Raw genomic sequence first — 20,111 nt, 5'->3', positions numbered from 1 at the left:
GGGGTGTCAAACGCCAGGTTTGTGGGCCAAACCCGGCCTGCAAGAGGCTCCAATCCAGCCAAGGAAACAATTAGGCAGATTGTAAATAACCATGTTCTCACTGCAAACCAAAATGCGATGGTTATAGAAGTTTATATTTTTTTGCACATTCACTGCATTTCGCACCATGAAGAATTATAAAAATTGTTGAAATTGCAGTCAATATGTTATTGTTTGGTTTTGGATGGCACTTTTTTTTTTTTTTAAATTGGCACTAAATCAAAGAAAAAACTTTAATTTAATTATTACTGCACTATTTTACCAGTCTGGCCCACTCAGGATGTAACACCTGAACTAAATGCTTTCGACTCCAAATACTCATAAGCATCCCAGCAGTGATCAACTGTAACAATGATTAAAGTTATCTAATGTAGTTTACTAAACTCACTGCCTTGAAATGTGCAAATACTGCAAATGTCAACCTTGAATACATTTAGTATTTCCATAGATTTTAAAATTAGAAGTGTTTTGTGTACGGACCGCTCGTGTTATATCCATCTGGCTGCTATTGCGCCCGTTTCTTTTTCGTTCTTTTGTTGCCTTTGGGCAGCTGAAAACTTGAATTTCCCTTGGGATTAATAAAACATCTATCTTATCCACATTTAGTAATTAGCCCAAATCCATATTGAATGATTCTTTAAAAAAAATAAATGTTTCAGGCAAATTCATCCATGTTTTGATCAGATTGTGATTATTAGAGTTGATTGGGCGCCAAGAGATTGTATAGTTTTTCCAGGCGGGCAGGGAATACCTATCCCAGATGACTACGGGTGATAGCAAGTTACATTATAAACAGGCCACCAGTTCAACGTAAGGCAGTAGTGTGCTTTGGCACACGTTTATTGAGAATTAAAGAAATAAGTCACATTTTCAATAGGAAAGCAGGGAATCGTGGAGGTTCCTGTAAATCCCACCTGCCGGGCAATGGGTGCTTAAATGTGGAGTCCACATGAGTTTAAAACAAAAAGACAGGACTGCTCTGGTAAGGTGTATGTTCATTTGGAAGCCTGAGCAGTTGCAGATAGTTCTGCAGTGCCATTTGTCTGTTCACACACCAGCATGGATGAAGTTCAGACCAATACAGGGTGAACGTCAACACTTGAAACATGAGCAGTCGGGCAGGAACCGAGTCGCCCCGCTGCAGTTGTAGTAGACGACCACATCTATAGTCACACATGTATAGAAATACTTTATGTAGTACTTTAATTCATAAACTCATTCACATGTAAAATAGGTGGATGATCCTTTTTCTTTTCTTTTTTTTTTAAATGACTTCACTTGCATTTTCTCAGTCGTCGTGATGAAGAAAACCCACATTTTAACTCAAGTGTTTTTGAGGTCAACCACAAGTGACACTACTACGATATTTGACCAAAGCTGTAGTGAAACAGGAACTGAAAGGGAACACAATTTACAAACCCCACTGACATTCTCTCACAGACAATCAGAATCATCAGAAGGCAGTGAAGCAAAGACGGCTCCATCAACACAAGTCTTAAAAAGCTATAGCGTTTATATTCCTACGGTTTTCAACTGTGCTGAAGTCTGTACTTCACAAAAAGCTGCACAGTACAATTCATAGAAAAACTATTTGATTAAATATATAAAGGCTCATACAAAGTTGTAGCTAAAGAACAAATATAAGTGAATGTAGATTTCTAAAAAATATAGCAAGTGTTTTTTTCATATTTACACAACCGACAAGATAAAAAGATTTAAAAAAAAGTCACATTTTCCTGTTAGCAGAAGTCTTCGATCTCTTTCTTCAACTCCTAAGGACACAAATAGAAGAAAAGAACGGCAGATTAATGATGGTACGGCTTTGCATCCATTAAAATATCCATTAAAGTAACAATACATAGAAATAAGATCTAAGTGGAAATGTTTGTCATTTGCCACACCAACCTGAATTAGTGCAGTTTTGTTGTAGTCATGTCTGTGTCTGTAGATACTCTGGCAGAGCAGAGCGTAGAGCTTCTCCAGCTTATACACCTCGTATCCTTCGCTTTTCACAACCAATCTCTCCAGCAGCTCCTGAATAAACAACACATGGATCATTGGTAAACATCCTTCTTGATCAGTTTCACCATCAACAACATGCACAGAAAAATAAAGTTGTCTAGAACTTCACCGCGCGCACACACACACACACACACACACACACACAAGCTTTTCATGCAAGCTGGTACAATTCAAACACATTAAGGAAAATAAATCTTCCATTAATTAAAAGCCGTCACAAAGTGATTCGTTTTAAAGGACAGCGTCACAAACCTTTAATTTGTCTTTGTCCACAACCAGTGGAGGTGTTTCCTGGTCCAGAATCAGCAGAGCTTTGTCCACATCGATCCCCTGCTGCTGCAGCACAGCGTTCTTCAGGGCCCGGGTCATTCGCCTCGCGCCGCGCTCTGAAACGCAGTTCACACACCGTAAGAGAAACTCTGCTGTATTTTACTCCGAGGCCAGAGAGAAGCTCGGACTGGCACTCGGGAGACGCTTCTCTTCTTTCTGAATAAAGTGTCACATGAAACAATCGGTGAGCGTGAGGCTCGTCCAACCTGCTCCTGCGTCCTCCTCTCCCCGGGTCGAGGTTTCAGTGGCTTCCACCTGAATCGCCTCAGCAGGGGCGTCTGGCTCGGCCTCCTGCTCCGCTTTGCCGTCTCCACCCTGGGCTGCACACCGACTGATCTCCCTGGTGACACTTCCTGCAGTGTGACAGTGTTGGGCTCCTCCTCGCTCCATCAGGTTGTCCTTGTTAACGTTCTCTGAAGTTTCCTGGCTGTCTTCGTCTTCTTCATGTGTCTGCTGCTGCTGCAGGTTTTCCCCTGAATGATGCGCTCCTGCTTCCTCCACAGCTTCTTCTTCTGCTTGTGTCTGGTTGTTGGTGTTTTCTGGTTTCTTTGTTTCACAGATCTCGTCTTCACTATCTGCACGTCTCTCCTCTCTCTCTGTGTTCTCTTGATCGCCCTGGTCAAGGCCAGGACAACCTTGCAGAGCTGCATCAAGCTCAACCCGCTCCTCCTCAGCTCCATCGCCCTCCTCGCGGTCTGCTCCTTCTTCGTTCTCAACCTCGTCCTCTTTGTCAGACTCGAGCTCCGCGACATCCCTGGACACATGAGGAGAGGACTTCTTCTTCGGTGGGCAGCAGCCTCTTGACCAGCGATTATAGCGGCGTTTCTTCTTCTGAGCTGAAAGGGCAGAAAATAATAAATAGGCACCTGTGGTCGTCTTTTAACTGAATTTTAAGTCCTATTTTATGTACCGATCTTCTCACCTGAGTGTTTGGTTGCTGTGACAGAGGAGAAGCCTGCATTGGGAGTGAGTGCAGCGGCGGGCCGAGCTTCTTCTCCCCGTGTCGCCACTTCACTGAGTTCGGCCTCAGCGAGGGGGTTGGGTTGTTTGGGAAGGACGTGGCAGAAGGAGGGAGCAAACTGAGCCGTGGAGCAACCTGGCGTCAGGAAGAAAGATGAAGCGATGAATCATCTTGCACAAAAACTTGCACAGTGGATGCTGCTCTGCAGTTAAAGTGAAAACTAATGAGTACTTCTTTTCATCCGTGTAAAGCTAAAAGCCTGAAATCAATAATAAATACAGTTTATACACAAAACATGTCCAATAATAGAAGTAGGACCTTCTAAATGCGTCATGAAAAGATTTTCATGAATTTCAGCTATAAATCAGAAACTCTGGCGAGTCTGCCGACGAGAATCAGCCAGTGATTCATCAACTGAGTCATTTTCTGGCACGTTTGTTCTGCAACGTGTGAAAACGGACATGCAGTCTTGATCAAGCACCATCAACACCAACAACAATAAAAGATAAATCAACATCAAGACAAAGGATCAAATGCCCAATCAAAAAACCTCTCTTTCAACTATTTTGACATAATTAACTGCACGTATTATCACTTTCTTTAACGATGCAGCATGTTTGTTATTGTAGACTGCAGATTGAATCGTAAATGAGCTGGAGCGCTTCACAGAAACACAAAGAGGAATTCAAAACAGCCTGACAGTAGACAACCTGCACCGAGTCACTTTTACACACTGCACCTTTAAACCCTGACAACCAGGAAAGCAACTTGCAAACAAGCACAAGTATTTACAATTTCCCCGAGCCGAGTGCATCTGGTGTGCGATTGAAGGTATTGTTATTGTTTTCATGGAAACTGTAAAATAACTACCATGATTTTGTGTTTCCTTTTATTTGATGAAGCATCAGAATCAGAACAAGAACTACAAGAAGAAATCTGAGCCTCTGATTGGCTGTAGAAAGTGAAGTTTTGTTTGGGCTCAAAGTAAATTGTTCCTTATTTGAAGGGTTTAACAGTTAAATGAATGAAATCAAAACAGTAAGCAGTGTTATCCATGCGACACGTCAGAGAGGCATGAACACACCACTGACCTCTTGTTTTGCGTGACTCTTTGATCTCCTCACAAATCTGCTCAAAATCTTCATCCAGCTCATCCTTGATGATCGCGTGGACAGTGTCCTTCAGAGCGCAGGCTCTGTGGCGGATCTGCCGATCTGTAAAAAATAAACCCAAGAACATTCACATTCAGCTGGGAAATCGGCTCCAAAATTAATTACAGTACATATATTAGAAAAAAACGAGGTGTCAGAGCATCTGTTCTTTGTGTTGGGAGTCCTGGTCACTGTGTACCTGACGGGTCCTTGTCTGGGTTGTACTCCAGGGCATTCTGCCAGATGAGATCCACATCTTGAAGAAACTCTTGGACAGTCCCGTACTTATGGAGATCTACCCTAGTGAGGACCGTAGACAGATCCATCGGCTTCTTGATCACCTCGGCGTAGTCTGGAACCTGAACAACATGACAGACAATAAGCACAAAGAGGGATCCCTTAAATGCACAGTCACACAACAAAGTACGGTTGAAGTAAAACGGCGCCACAACTAAGCTCCAGTAAGACGTTTTTAAGTGAGGAAATGTTTGAGCGTGAAAGACATCAGAACAGCTACCTCCTCTAAATCCACGGGCTTTGTGAAAGCCTTGAAGCGTTTATCTTGGGACAGGCGGTTTGCGACGTTGCGGAGGAAGAGGCGTAGCTCCCTGAGGGTGGCCTCCTCCTGCTCCTCCAATCGCTTGATCTCCTCCTGAGTCAGCTGGCGGGGGGGAGGCGCGGGGGCCACTGGAAGCACTTCTAAAGCGTTGAGCGCTGAGGACAGAGAAGCATAGACGAATGCTGGTGAGAGCTGCTTCTAGCCTCAATGTTAGATGAACCGAGAAGGACTACATGACTACAGTGTGGTTTGAACGTCTGTTCGGAAGGACATGTGTTGTTGTGGTTCGTCCCTCATGCTCAAAGAAACCAAGACTGTAAGAAACTCTATCCCCAAATCCTCATAGCGTGTGGGCATCGTCTCCGTGAAGGTCGAGTTGAAAGAATCAAAACTCTCCAGCACCAATTGAACTACTGCAACATGTCCTGCTACTCACTGGCTTTCTTCCTGGACGCTGGGGCTTTAGCGGCCTGGTGGAGAAGGAGATCCTCAAAGAAGTCTCTTCTCTCTCGGCTCGTGGGCACCTGGATCTGGAAAACCTCCCCGTACTCGATCCGAAACAACTCCTGCACCTGGAATCACACAAATGAGAACTAGATCCGATTCCATCCATGTGACACGTTAGTGAATAAGCTTTAATGAAAGGCGCTGATGGATCTCCTTTCCATCTCCCTGTGTACCTCAACGCTGAGCTGGTCGTAGCGGAGGTTGCAGGTGGCCAGCAGCAGGATGGGAGAAAAGGCAGGGATGGAGCTCAGCAGGCTCGTGAAGGTGGCTCTTAATGCCGGACCCACAGTTTCCCACCACTGTCCGATGTGAGGAATGTACAGGATGCTGGGAGAGGTCCGCTTGGCTTCAACAAAAATCTGCACAACACATTTAGAGAGAATTACAGCTGTACTAATGACAGTATTTAATAAACTTAAATACGGATTTAATGACAATCCTTTCATCACCAAGCATCTCATACAGAATTGTGTCTGTAGTACATATTCATCCCTACCGCCCACAGTGTGAGGCAGCAGGGCTCATGAACTACACTTGTTGTAGCAGCCATTTTGGCCAGTGAGGTCTACTAAAAACAGACACACTGAATTTGACGAGGCTGCAATGGCAGAGAACTGCAAATCAGATTTGACTGATTCAACAAATCCTTTCTTCTTATTTCATGTACCTGAGCGCAGGTCTCTTCAGGAGCGGCTGCACTGGCGCCGAACAGCACGGCCATGTCCAGCGTGTACACGGTGAACTTCTCCAGGGCGTGGAGAAGAGCGGGAGCCAGGTGGGAGCTCTGACCCGAGCCCGGTCGGCCCTCCAGCAGCAGCCGAGGCCGGTAGGATGTGGGCTGGCTCAACACACTCCTGCAAAAGCAGCGAAGGACAAGGTGACGCAAGGGTTTTGGAAAATTACTTCACAGGCGAAGAAAAGATAGAGGCCAGGAGAATAAAGCACGAGGAACTGTGAGCATTTTGATTTAGGTCATGGGTGTCAAACATAAGGCCCGTGGACCAAAACTGGACAGTAAGAGGCGTCAATCCTGCCGCCGGACCAACAAGAAAATTGTAAACATCAATTAAGTTTGAATGAGTTTGTAAAAACATGCAGAAAGCAACAGGGATAGGGTAAGTTTTTTGAAAACGTCAATGTAAATGTTTAATTCAAATTGGCTTTACTTTACTTTGACTTATTTTACTAAAATGGGCGGATGCCCAGGCTACAACATATGGCCAATGGATTTGAGAGGTTATGCATCATATTCATTTTGAAATAAAATACCATTAGGGGCTCCAGCAGAAATGTTACCTGGCAGTCGTTTATCTCTTTTGTAGAAGACGTGTCAGCTGCCAACATTGATATCTAACCTAAGTGACTATGTACCTGATATTTCTATTTCATTGTCATTATTTGTACCTCATTTATATATATATATAAAGTTTTTTCTTAATATTTGTTTAAAAGGGTTCCGTGTTAAAATAAATGTCTTTGTTCTTAATGTTATGTAAACTACAATACAAATAAATTGGTCAAAAAAAGTTGGCATTATGTTGTGATTGTAGTCATTTTCTGTAGTAATGTGAAAATATCGTCATTTACATCACGTACACCACAACAAAGGAAAACCTATGAAGTTATAATTTAAAGGTTTTTTATGGCACTATTTTACTGGTCCGGCCCACTCAAGATGAAATCGTTCTGTATGTGGCCCCTGAACTGAAATGTGTTGAACTCCTGTGGTTTAAATAAACATTGTTGTCTGGAAGCAAGAGAGATGTACTGAACCTGTTGAAATTGAGGAGGCCGTTTGCCGTGGGGGGTTTAAATTGAGACGTCTGCCCGCTGGAGCAGATGTTGGCGTCCTCCTCCTCCTCCTCACTGTACATCAGGTCGTCGTCCAACACGCCACGGGCCACATCTGGAAACACACACCTGTCACCACTCATCCTCCCCGAAGCCCCACAACCAATGAGCAATCGAAGTATTCTTCTCGGCAATCACTTGTGTACAGGAGGGAAATGAATCTGTGCAATGAAATTAAAGAATGGCAAAGAAAACAAGTAGGATCGGAAGCAAAGCGGGTCGGCACCTTGCTCTCGCTTCCTCTTCAGGCCCTGCTCGGCATGCGGGAACACTCGTCTCACTGTGTGGAGGATGTTCTGCAGGGTGGCGCCCAGCAGGGGGCGAATGGCAGGGATCAGGGCCTTAGCTGGCGACACCACGGCCCTAAAAGACAACGAAAAAAGAAAAAAATCTAAATCAGCATATTTACTCCACACGGAGTCCTTCAGCATCGAGCTCACAGAGAGTTTTTGTGGTATTACCTCTGGGCAGCGGGCACCATCTTGGACATGGCCAACACAAAGTCTTTGTTGGTGATGGTGATGGAGTTGACGTCGAGCACGAGTTTCTGTGACGACGAGTAGATCTGCGGGTAGCGCCGCCGCAGCGCGCACAGCGCCGCCTCAGAACACACGGCCTTGATATCGGCACCGCAGTAACCTTCAAGGGAAGCAAAGAGCGGCTGTCAAGACCATCGGGAAACGTATTCCAGACTTTTTAAATGTCGAAGTGACTTGCATGTATAAAATGTTGGGCTCTCCAATTACAACCCTTATGACCCATTAAAACAGACAGTTGAACTGATAAATATTATGGTTTTTGTATTTTCTTTCGACTGTATTTTGATGATATATTCAAAAACAATGACTTCTTTACATGCACCACTCGAGGGAGCTCATGTACCAGTTTTTACCTTTCTACAATTGTCTTTCCACATTTTAGTTCAGGGGCCACCTATAGCACAAATTCAGTTTTTACCTAATTTATAAGTTAAATTCATTAAATCAAGCACAATTCCTACTTTGTGGTTGTGTGCCTCCAATAACAAACGTCAAAGAGAATCGTATGTTACTAACTCTCTTCAGCTCATACAGGCCGGAGCATTATACCACATTATGATTGTACAGTGTAAAATATATAACCAAAACTACACTGTGGACTTCCCAGATTTACATACCAACACATTTATCTGCCAGAGCTTCCAGGAAAGTGTCAGAAGGTTGAGGAGTCCACTGCCTGGTGTGGATCTTCAGGATGTCTTTTCTTGCCTTTAATAATAAAAAACAATTAAATAGACAAAACACTAACTTTAAAAAAAAATCGTCTTCTCCTGCAACACAAAATCATTCCAAGCATCGACACACTGAAATTAATGACTTTGCACATTCCTGTAACACCATTGTGGTCTATTCCGATAGTCTACGTGTTTGTGATGTGCACGTTTCTCACCTCCCTGTCTGGCAGCCCAAAGAGGAACTCTCTGTCAAAGCGCCCCGGTCTTCTCAGCGCCGGGTCGATGGAGTCCAGCCTGTTCGTGGCTCCGATCACAACCACTTCCCCTCTGCTGTCTAACCCATCCATAAGAGCCAGAAGAGTCGACACAATGGAGCTATGGAGAGAAACCATGGATGTTATTCTCCCTGTAACAGTATAAAAGCGGGCTTGAGGCAGCAGGGGGCGCCCTGCGTTGATTCAGACTCTCTCTAACCTGTGGATCTGGTCCTGACGGCTGGACCGGACCGGAGCCAGACCGTCAATCTCATCGAAGAAGATGATGGCTGGGCGCATCTGAAAGGCCTTAGAAGAGAGAGAGAGAGAGACTTGGTTCATGTTTCTCAGGGCTCAGTTAAAGTAACACCGACGTCTGATGAGGTTTGTTCTTACCTGGTCAAACAGAAGCCGCAGCTGTCGCTCCGACTCTCCCACCCACTTACTGAGGCAGTCGGCTCCTTTCCTCATGAAGAACGACACCTTCCGTTCCCCCTGACTGCACTCGTTGGCCAGCGCCCTGGCAACCAGGGTTTTCCCCGTACCCGGAGGTCCGTAGAACAGACAGCCCCTGAGGACGAGAGAGACCAGGGTCACGTGGAAGCACCGGCCACAGAGCCGGAGAGGGAAACACAGCCGGCGGCGAGGACTCAAGCTTTAACAAGCGTTTACCTGGGTGGTTGTATCCTGAATCGCTCAAAGACTTCTGGGTAGAGCAAAGGGAACACCACCATCTCTTTCAGTGCCGATATGTGTCGGCTCAGACCTCCAATACTGTCGAAGCGCACCTGGATCAAAAGGCTCACGTTAACGTTTGATTTATTATCGACACTGTGTATAAAAGCAGAAAACCACAGCATGTCCCTGCTGCTCCAGACATGCAGGAGAGATCCACCCACACAGCAGTGCACATGAAACCGCAGAGTTAGGACATTTTGTTTGGTAGAATAATCCTCTGTTGTAATGACGCTTCTTGGAAATAAATCTTGTGTTTATTTACAATTGAAATGTTGCCAAATTTGTAAAGGCTTGTGGAAGGAGCTGTAGAGGAAATTATGTGGACGGTTTCCATTTTACCCTTGAGTTCCGCTGGCTATATATTAAAAACAGTTTCTTTGTTATACTCAGTAACGATGCGTTCCCTTTCTCTGAGGTTAAGCGCTTTGGGTTTCGCTCTGTCTCGGGGTGTTTGGTGGTGCGGTGCCGCTCCAGCTTTCACTTTCAAACTTTCAATCACCGTTATTTCACCGCAAAAGATGAATTCAGCCCTAATTCAGTGCTTCTATGTAACTCTTGTGATCGATTCATATTTCTCTTCATCCTGATACTTTTCTACCGCCGCTTACTCTGCATGTTTAGTTTTAAGTATACTGCAGACACTTTTAAATATTTAGTTTTTAAATGAAAATAAATAACACTTTTAATGTAAACGATGACGCATTATTTCCAAATCATATTTTTTTTTTTTAAAAGTTACACCCCTTAAAATCTTAAAATGAAACCAACAGGAGTGAAAAAGCTGTTTGGGATTAACAGAGAGGACTTTCTTTTAAAAGGTGGAACCCCCATACTGACATATGTGGCACCACTTAAAAGTAAATTACACAGTACGAGAAGAATTACCAAAAGTCACGGCTTTATATGCAGTTTAATTCGTTTTTTTTTTTTTTTAAATCTTCATGTTTAGACGTGTTATTTTGAAAACAATCCGTCCCTCTCACCGTCTTGTCGATGTGCATGGGGTCCACATCAGCCAGGCTCGCTCCGATCTTCATCCGGTCCTTGTGGATCCCCAGTAGATCCTCTTTCACCAAGTTCATCGGCAAACATCTGCAAGCAGGAAAGAAAGTGGAAATTGGTATTTAGAGTTTTTCAAAAAGTATAAGTTCTCTTAGCCTGTAAGCATCATCACCACCACAGAAATGTAAGCTTACATTTCAGCACAAGGAGTAGCAGCACCATGAAGGGTAATTAAGTATTTATCTAGAAACCATAAACCAGTTTATTTTCAGTGCGTAAGAGTTTGTTCTGGACGCTCTCACCTGTTGACCGGTCGGCTTCTGTTCTTACTCCGCCGTCTCTGGAACTGCTCGTCGTCCGACGACGAGGACGTGGAGTCGCTGCTGTGGATGGCATGTCTCCTTCTGCAAGATGAAGAAGAAACTCATCAAACTGACGGGAAAAAACGATGCATGCGACAACTTATAATCAATACATTTAACAGAAAGGGGAATATTGAGATAAGTCATCCATCCACGAAGCACATAAAGAACTTTTAACTGCATGGATCAAATTAAAAGCCAACAGCAAAAGATTCAATATTTTCATGTGAAAAACACATCGTTTTTGTGTTTTCGTTTCAGGAGACCATCTACTCACAAATGCGATGAACAACTACAGTATTTATTCCGGCTGTAGTGAGCCTGCCCAGACGCAGCATTTCTGCTGTAAAGAAACACACTTTCTACATCCTGAAAGCATGTTTAGTAAAATTCATCCTCACACGGTTTTCATGCCAACCCTACTTTAATTTCAGGCTCTCAGGATGAGCGTTGTTGTATCTGCTGCTCTGATCATTGTCTGCTGAAACAGTGCGACCCCCAGTGGACAAACTAAAAACAGCAGGGACTTTTAATCACGTTTGTCTTTGCATTTCTAATATTGGTTCAGCCTGCAGGTCTGAACAGACCCTCTGCTGCATCTATGCTTGATACCACAACAAACTACAGAAGAAGAAAAAACTACTTCCACTTAAGGGACACTAACTGAACATACAAAAATCTAAATTTAGCACTACTTGAGTAAAGGTAAATAAAACATTTTCAAAGTTCTTTGATCGTGCTGAAATGTGAATCATCCCCTCAAAAATGATCCGAAACTCCACTGTGACTCTAATCTTCCACCATCTACTGTGAACAATGACAGACAGCCACCAAGAGACAATCTGAAAACACAGAGGAGTGTGGAGAACTTACCTATCAGAACTACTCCTGAAGATGGCAACAACACAATCAAGAGAGAAAAACAGAAGGAAGAGAGTTTTGGCATGAAGTCAACATGCAGTGAATCACAAACAGTGGACTGTGTGAATGAGAGAATGACCCCCCCCCAAAAAAAGTTTCATTTAGGACAAATATATAAAAAGAACTGAAAGTTAATCCCGCCCAGCCTCGTTCAGATGGTAACATGTTAAAGTACCAGGAGTACAGATTTTTATGAGTGAGTATTCTTTGAGAATGAAACGTGTACACAGTCCGGTAAGCATGTGGAATATTGTCAAAGCTACAGCAAAACTGGTGGTTTATAACATTTCAGGTTTTGTTCAATAGGAGCTCAAATGTTTTTTTTATATATATATATATATATATATATATATATCATATATATATACTTTTTTTTCCCGGTGCGACCAGCGTGAGAACGCCAGGTCGTCAGGGTAAAAAAAAGAAAAAGAAAAAAGACTGACGTGTGTCTGGTCCGTGTCCACGGGGGCGTTATTTGTTGCATGGAAAAGCACCTGAACGCAGGCGTTTCTTCTTTTGTACAGAACAGGGCAGAGCGCAGCGTCTATCTACATCAGAGGCGTCCACCCTCGGTCCTCGAGGGCCCCTGTCCTGCAGGGTTTAGCACTCTCCCAATGGCAACACACCTGATTGCAATGAGGGGCTCGTTATTGGGCTTTTTCATAACCTTTTGTGATGACATCATCATTAGATTCAGGTATGCTGAAGCAGGGAGAGAACTGAAACATGCAGGACAGGGGCCCTAGAAGACCGGGGTTGGGCACCCCTGATCTCCATACTAACCAAGGGACTGAGCTTTCCGTGAACCACCACGCGCTCCAGCTTGCTGTCAGTGAGTGTGTCAGTCATACATTAATCGTATGCAACATAGGGGTACAGTGGTTAGCATGTCTGACCCCAGTAACTCACTGTGTTGTGTCCTTGAGCAAGGCACTTTGCCCGACTTTGTTCCAGCTGACTCTGATGAATATACAGGTTAGTTATTTCTCACGCCGGGGGAACCCTCATGGCTCGGAAAGGGTTTAGTTTTTTGTTTACATGTGGCATTGCTGGTGTGTGAGCCCTGAAACGTGTTAGCGTGTAGCACAGTTTGGATTCCAGGTTGAACATGATTGGCCAAACGCACCGTCACGTCTGCATCCTGGAGTTCAAACCAAACCAACACGGCGGCTCAGTCACAAACTTTCTCTTCTACTTACCAAAACAGTTCGGCGGAAAGTATTTCTGAAAACGTTTGAGGTGAGAAATAACCTGTGCAGCTGCTGAATCGGTCCCTGTTTTGGTTCCACTCGGGCCATGTTTATGAAAGTTTTCGCGACGCGTCGGACTCCTGATCTCCGCGCCTCATTTGCATAACTCGAATGCGCTCCGGTGCGTTTCGCTTAACGGGGAAGCGGGAAAATCGACGGATCCTGTGGACACTGACGCAGCCGTGGACTTTGGATTGAATCGGTAACGGGCGATATTTTGTTAGTATAAGCGTGTCGGATATCGGCACATATCGAACATCGTGGAGCCGCAGTTTGCAGAGATACCGACCTGCTGGTCCTCCGGTTGCCGTAGGGACTCCAAGGCGCCGTGGAGCTGAACCTGAACCTGCGTCTGGTTGGAGACGAGCGGAACATGCTGCTCTTCCTGGTCTTTCTGGGCTCTGACAAAACAGCAGCACCAAATAATCAGAACAAAACAAGGCTGGAAACAAAAACGCGTTCAGGATTTCAACCGGTCATCAGATCTCATCTCGCCAGGATTTCTTTTAAGTCTTGCACAGGCCGAGATCAGCAGATCTGAAAAGATTCCCTACCTTCTTGCGGCTCCTGGTATCGGACTACAGTCTTCCTCTGCCTGAAGTCGTAGCGCTGCTGATTTTCTGCGTCCTCGTCCTCGCCGTCCTCATCTTCTTCTTCTTCCTCCTCATCCTCACCATCCTCTCCATCCTCGTCGTCGTCCTCCTCTTCTTCTTCACCATCATTCTCATCCTCATCTCCTCCTGTGAACGAAACGAAAACGATGCAAGACTTTAAGTATATTTCTGAATCAGTAAATTAGAGCTGTGCTGCGTTCGAGGTCGACTGGGATTTTAGAGCTCACAGCACGACAGTCAGTGCTTCTGGTTCTGTGCCCCTTACATGAGGAGAAAACAGACTGAATCGGTGCAAACCAAGGCTACAAAAACACAATTTCTCCGGTTTTGTTATCAACGTGGTGACATTTCCTTCACCACCCTTAAAACCAATCAACCAAATTACAATAGAGTGCCTGGTTTTACTGCTACTTGTTCATTTTGTTCTTTTCTGTAATTTTGAGGTCATGAGTAGTAAATACCAGGCGCCATTGGGGCTGTTGCTTTTCTATATAATACCAGAGAGCGGTTTGGTTGAGTTCTGCACAGACCTGCTGCCTTGTGTGTGTATTCTCTACGAACTCTGAATAAACCTTCTGGATTGAGTCCACATCTCTTATCGCACATAATTCCACAAAGCCACAGGAGATCAGAAGATCTGCACCCATGATGTGATTCACAAGTTTTCAAATTCAAGTGGATTAGAACCAGTGACCTTTCAGTCACAAGCGTCCTTTCACCTTTAGAGTTCTATCCTGAATTTGGTACTAACTCACGTACTTAGAAAATATGTCTTTTAGTGCAAAAAGTGAGTCCCAGAAGTATACGAGTTAAAGACCGGGATGCCAAACACGTTCTTTTCTTCATGGTTCACACGTTTACGTTCATTGTTACCCTCCAACAGGAAAAAAGAATTCCGCAAGAAGGAAATTAAAGTATCGGATAAACAAAAGTACTTCATAATATTTCTGTTTTTCTCCACTTTAAGTTAAACAGTGTTTATGACTATCTATGATTTCATTCCCTTGTATGGCGTAAAGGTTTGTTTTCTATATCAGGAAAACGTGTATACAAGATGTATGTTGTTGATGGGAGGAGGCCCTCTGGAATAAATACAAAATAAATGACTAGTGCCATAATAACTTTAAATGTTTCTTAATGTGTTTATATTTTCCCAAAAGCAAAACAATTACTGAAGAAAACAACTACAATCGCAACATGAAGCCAATTTTAATGAAAACTTCTGGTGAAAAATACATTGAAATGTATAAAACAACCTTCTCCTATAGCTGTTGCATTATGCATGTTTATATAAACTCCCCCTGACATCATGGCTTTGAGGCTAGTTTGATATCTCAGCTCAGGTCCCAGTGTTGTTTTGTGTCTACGACGCTGAACAAGTTTATTAAAAAAGAATCAATTTTTTCTTTGAAAATATTTACAATTCACTTGGCAGTTTGGCCGGAACGAAGCCTCATGCAGGCCAGTATCGGCCCACAGACCTCATGTTTGACACCCCATGTTTGACACGGTTGAATCGTGGAGCAAGTTCACGTTTAACAAATTGTTGAAACAGTTTTTAGGAAAATAACCTCAAATGTAAAACCAAGCGGCAGGTTGTAACATGAGAACTTGTGCTTGTGTCGATTGATCAGCGGTGACCAGATGAGATGACGACCGAACAGTCAACCTCACCTTGGTTCTCCTCCTCGGCTTCTTTGCTCTCCGTCTTGGTCCTCAGTGACCTCCTCATCCTGCCGTTGCCGTACACGCCCAGCTGCTCAGAGGAAAACCCATCTGATTAACTCACTCACCACTTCGATGGTTAAAAATAAATAAATCAGACTGCAGAATATGTTTTAAAAAGTAACGGCGACGCTTCCCCGTGTGGGATTTTACCTCTTCGGTAACTTCTCGGTCTCTGCTCCTCAGCCTCCGCCGCATCTTCTGCATGTCGTCCATCTTCTGGAGGACAGCCTCGGCCGTGCTGAGGAACAACTTCTCAGATCAGTTTGTATCACTCATTTAAAACAGGCTGCGTGTGTGAAATACATTCACACATGGTCAGCGTAAATGTTGTAAAAACATTCTATTCTATGTTTGATATTATTAAGGAAATATTGTTCATTTTTGTGTGTAACTTCATGTTTGTATAAATAAGTTAAAGACACTTTTATTCTGAAAGTGTGTAAAGGCGGAACCTAAGTTCCGAGAGTTTATTTCCCACGGCGGACCACAGCTCCTGAACACAACCTCACGTAAACAGATTTTAAGTTATTAAGACGGCAAGAAGAAGAAGAAGACTCTCTTTATGACATGCGATGAATGAGGTATTGTTTTATCATATGTTTGTATATTTATGTAATTTTCACATGTTTCTACTTTTCATTTGTGCTGGTTGTCGTTCTCACGGCGTCTTGGTACTCGCCAGGAAGTTACGATAATAAAGCCGTTCCAAAAAAAAGAACCCGTGTCCATGGTCATGAAGAGAGCTACAGTCCTATTCAATGACTTTATCTCATTTTGTCAATCTATTGTGAACCTGAATAACTTGTAATGGCTTGATAGACTGGCCGTGTTTTGGGGGTGGGGGGTGGGGGGGTGTGCTGGGCTCCATGTTAGCAGACTCACTTGGTGATGAGGCGATCGTAGAGCACAGACTGCTTCCGGGAATCCAGTTTGTATCTGGTGATCCGGGAGCTGCGTCGCACCGAGCCGTGATCTTCCTCCTCCTCCAGCTCCTCTTCCTCAACTTCACGGCTCCTCAGATTAAAGCGACTCCTCTTGGGAGTGGAGGAGCCCTCCACTTCATCTGGGACGTCGGCGACGTCTAACGGGTGGGAATAGAGGGGCGCCCGTAACACAGACCATCTTATAAAAAACAAGGTTTAAGGCAAATGATTAAACAGCCGCTCTGCAGTGCGGAAGACCCGCCTGCTGCTCACCATCAGATGCTTTCCCTTCTTTTTGCAGTCTGGAAGATTTCCTGTGGACAGATAGGAAGACGTGAAATCAAGGACTGCAAGGCTCAGACTAAATTCAACAGTTTCCCCAAGAATCAGTATTTGGCTGTAGCTACAGCCAATATCGTGGCTATAAATCACAAACAACATTTAACATGAACGTCTACGTCAGGGGAGGGCAACGCTTTAAGTGCTACGATTGAGGGCTCAGACATTCGCCAACGTCAGTTTTGGTCAATAAGAAAATGATGTCTTGATAAAAAAAAAAAAACAGTTTGTGTCGCTATTTTCACGAGCAACTGATGCTCTGCGTCACTTATTCCTCAAAGTCTTTCCCAGGCGTGTGATTGCAAATGGCTTTGTCTGAAATTTCAAGTTAAGTAAACACAGTTTACTAAAATACAAAAACAGTAATTGAAACTGTATTTATGTTTGCCAGTGAAAGCTGGGGGTATGTTATGTTTTTGTCTGCGTATATTTATTTTATTGGTGTGTATGCTAAGTATTTCACCAACATTTTGCAAAAACTATTTAACCACTAAGTGGTGCGGCAATAATAATCTGGATGATAATCCAGTGAAATAATCTATATATCACCATAAACCCAGTGCAATAATTCCTCGGTGAAACTCCAGTCTTTGTGATCTATTGTTACCAGTTTATCACTGTTTTAAATGTGGTTTTATACTTTTATTGTTCTTGTTTTTTGTGAGACATTTTAAAAGTCTAAGTTGAGCCTTTTGCAAAAAAAAAAAATGTTCTTCTTGAAAACACCTATAGTGTGTATGCATGGATGACGATTAAGTTTTATCTATCCATCATCCATCAAACATGAACTGCATTAAATCCTCAGGGATGATTTGTCACTAATATATTAGATTTTGGGATCCTAACGATCAACCATTTCCAAATAAATCCCCAAAAGCTGCAAAAAAAAAAAAAAAAAAAAAGTCCCATACAAAGTGGATGGGAGAGGTACCTCATGGAGGAGATCAAAATGGATCAGCGTCTGTTGCCATGGAGATGCTCCAGCGCTCGCTGCTAATATCTCGGTCTGGCAAGACTACAATGAGGCTAACACAGATTAATAAATAGCTTTGATAATGCGTACAAAAAACTGCATTGTATGTTACATTTATGAACTTTAAATTATGACTCAGGATGGAAAACATCTCATAATAGTTTCAGCTGTTTAAGATTGGAGTTTAGCAGTTTCACCCAATTTATAATTTTTAGCGTTTTTGAGACCATTTATACATTTTTCCCCATTTCTACGCTTTTTTAAATTTTATTTTAGAAATTCCAGTCATTTTAGATTTTCTTAAGCAGTTTGGGCAAATTTTCTAATTTCTTGTGGTTTTAGATATTTTTTAAAGTTATTGTGCCTTTTTTTAAGTCCCCCTTAAAAAAACTGACTGTTGCATCAAAAGAATAAAAACAAGATCATATTTCCAGGTAATCCACTACAGAAGGAGTGAAGTGCCACACGGGGCCCAGGTGGGCCGCAGGTCGCAGACTCCTGATCCTGATCAAACCCGGTACCTTGAAGCGTCGGTTCTGCTTTACCTCGTGCAGCAGCGTTCAGCCTTGTGTTCATCCACAGGAGAGCTGCTCTTTGGCTCCATGTCCGTGAAGGAGGCGTCCAGTTTAACTCTGTGTCCCCGGGTCTTCAGACTGTGACCGCTGCCCTCCTGCTTCACATCAGCATGTCCCTGCCAATGTATATATATATATATATATGAGGAAATTACAAATTCTTGCCTTAACAACGAAGTAATTAAAATCAATTACAAGGATGGGATGAACAATCTTTACTGATTAACTATATTACTACATAGAGGCAATTTTGAGCAACTCAAGTGGTTAAGTATTAGATTTGCCATCATACTGTACCATTTCTACATAATAATGAAGCACATTGTGAAAAATACTCCGTATGACAATGTGAGAGCAAAGACAACACTGTTGGAAGGCAGTCTGCACCACAATGACTGAACATCTCTCAGGCTTCTTTTCATGGCAGTAGATGCGTTTCTATCCCGATGACCTCTGACCTCACAGTCGCTCTTGATGCGTTTGTTTTGAACAGGAGATGAACACTTCCTCTCGTCGTGGAAACCTTTTACGCAAATCATCTTCACTTTTGAAAGATTTCTTTTTAAACAACTACTTTGTAAATGTTACTCACGTGTGCATATGTCCACAATTGAGTGTGTTTAAAGTGACGCAACGGGGTATAAAAGTACGTGCAGAATGTAATGATAAACAGAAAACGTCAGAGCAGCATGAATGAATGAATGAATGAATGAATGAATGAATGAATGAATGAATGAATGAATGAGTGGATGAATGAATGAGCACTCTCCACTATCGATCTAACTGTAAACATCAACTACGATCCTAAACTTTTATTTGATCACATACTTTACCAGTCGGTCCAGTAACCTGATGGTCATACATAAATAACATTTATAGCCACTTAAACTATAAAATAAAGAATGTAACGATCAAAATTGGCAACTACTCGTGATGCAAATATTCAACAGCCATGCAAGTTTGAGTAAAACGTTACAGTAAACGAGAGAATCGTAATTTGATTACTTATATTAGTAGTTAACGAACACTGGTCAGGCACTGCGCTAGTTAGCTTAGCACGCTACAAACTGCCGCAGAGGAGAGTTTAGTCCGTACAAATCTGAATTAACGGAGATTAGCGTGTCTAATAACGTGTCTCAGAGTGTTTGCTCACGTTGGCCATGTTGTGCTCGGGGCTGCTGAAGCTGTCCTCCAGAGCTCTGGCGGACCGGGTGAGCCGCCCAGACCGCGTCTGCGACGCGGGAAGCAGCGACAGAAACTCGGGGCTTCTGTCCAACTCCACCGGCCTCCTCTTCGGCGTGGCCGCCGCCGGCTCCGCTCCGCCGCTGCTCCTGCGTAGGATCACCATCTTGACTCCTCAACGACCGCGATCCGATGAAAAACGCGGATATATATCTATTATTTATATCTTTTTTTTTACCATGAAACGCGCAGCGTGCAGGGAGGCGCCAACATAACATCCACCAGCTGACACACGCACGAGCTCCTCACTAAAACCCTTGATTTCTGGCGCCATAACCGTCATCGGAGGTTATGAGGTAACCGGTCAGGAGCTTCCGCCGCGGAAGATAGACACCCCGGATAAAGTCTATATACGTGAAGTTAGCGAAGTAACCAAAACTTTATTGAAATTAAATACATATGTTTATAATGTTCGTATTATCAGCGTTCGATTATTTGTCGACGAATTCAGTGAAAACAAAAATACGCGGAGGAACATGTGTACGTTCATTCAAAAGGTGTCCCGGTTTGTGTTCGCGCGCGCTCATTTCTATGAAAAAGCGGTCTCATTCAAAACA

At 43.4% G+C, this 20,111-nt stretch overlaps 1 protein-coding gene across 1 annotated transcript; it reads right to left on the bottom strand.

The window, feature by feature from the left end:
• Positions 1-845: 845 nt before the first annotated feature.
• atad2 (ATPase family AAA domain containing 2) lies at positions 846-20,110 on the bottom strand. The gene is made up of 30 exons (XM_080471495.1): positions 19,466-20,110; positions 18,283-18,428; positions 16,699-16,739; positions 16,385-16,583; positions 15,653-15,740; positions 15,449-15,530; positions 13,715-13,900; positions 13,450-13,561; positions 11,863-11,877; positions 10,930-11,031; positions 10,609-10,717; positions 9,560-9,675; positions 9,284-9,458; positions 9,108-9,196; positions 8,849-9,008; positions 8,577-8,667; positions 7,882-8,059; positions 7,647-7,783; positions 7,343-7,475; positions 6,237-6,423; positions 5,743-5,928; positions 5,499-5,634; positions 5,021-5,217; positions 4,703-4,862; positions 4,444-4,566; positions 3,314-3,487; positions 2,598-3,227; positions 2,314-2,447; positions 1,945-2,073; positions 846-1,811 (listed from the first exon to the last, which is right to left on the bottom strand). The coding sequence occupies exons 1-30, from the start codon at positions 19,658-19,660 to the stop codon at positions 1,779-1,781; spliced, it is 4,443 nt and encodes a 1,480-aa protein (XP_080327621.1). The 5' UTR covers positions 19,661-20,110; the 3' UTR covers positions 846-1,778.
• Between the last annotated feature and the right edge of the window lies 1 nt (position 20,111).

The sequence above is a fragment of the Lipophrys pholis genome (genome assembly GCF_963383615.2).
Source record: "Lipophrys pholis genome assembly, chromosome: 9".
Lineage (NCBI taxonomy): Eukaryota > Metazoa > Chordata > Actinopteri > Blenniiformes > Blenniidae > Lipophrys > Lipophrys pholis.
The sequence above is the reverse complement of the archived record's forward strand: the minus strand, read 5'-3'. Positions and strand labels throughout refer to the sequence as shown.

Excerpts from the sequence above, each read along its gene's own strand:
- atad2 (XM_080471495.1), bottom strand. The coding sequence starts at position 19,660 with ATGGTGATCCTACGCAGGAGCAGCGGCGGAGCGGAGCCGGCGGCGGCC. Across the intron at positions 18,429-19,465 it reads CCGAGCACAACATGGCCAAC|GGACATGCTGATGTGAAGCA; the intron begins GTGAGCAAACAC and ends ATACATTGGCAG. Across the intron at positions 8,668-8,848 it reads TTGGGCTGCCAGACAGGGAG|GCAAGAAAAGACATCCTGAA; the intron begins GTGAGAAACGTG and ends TTATTATTAAAG.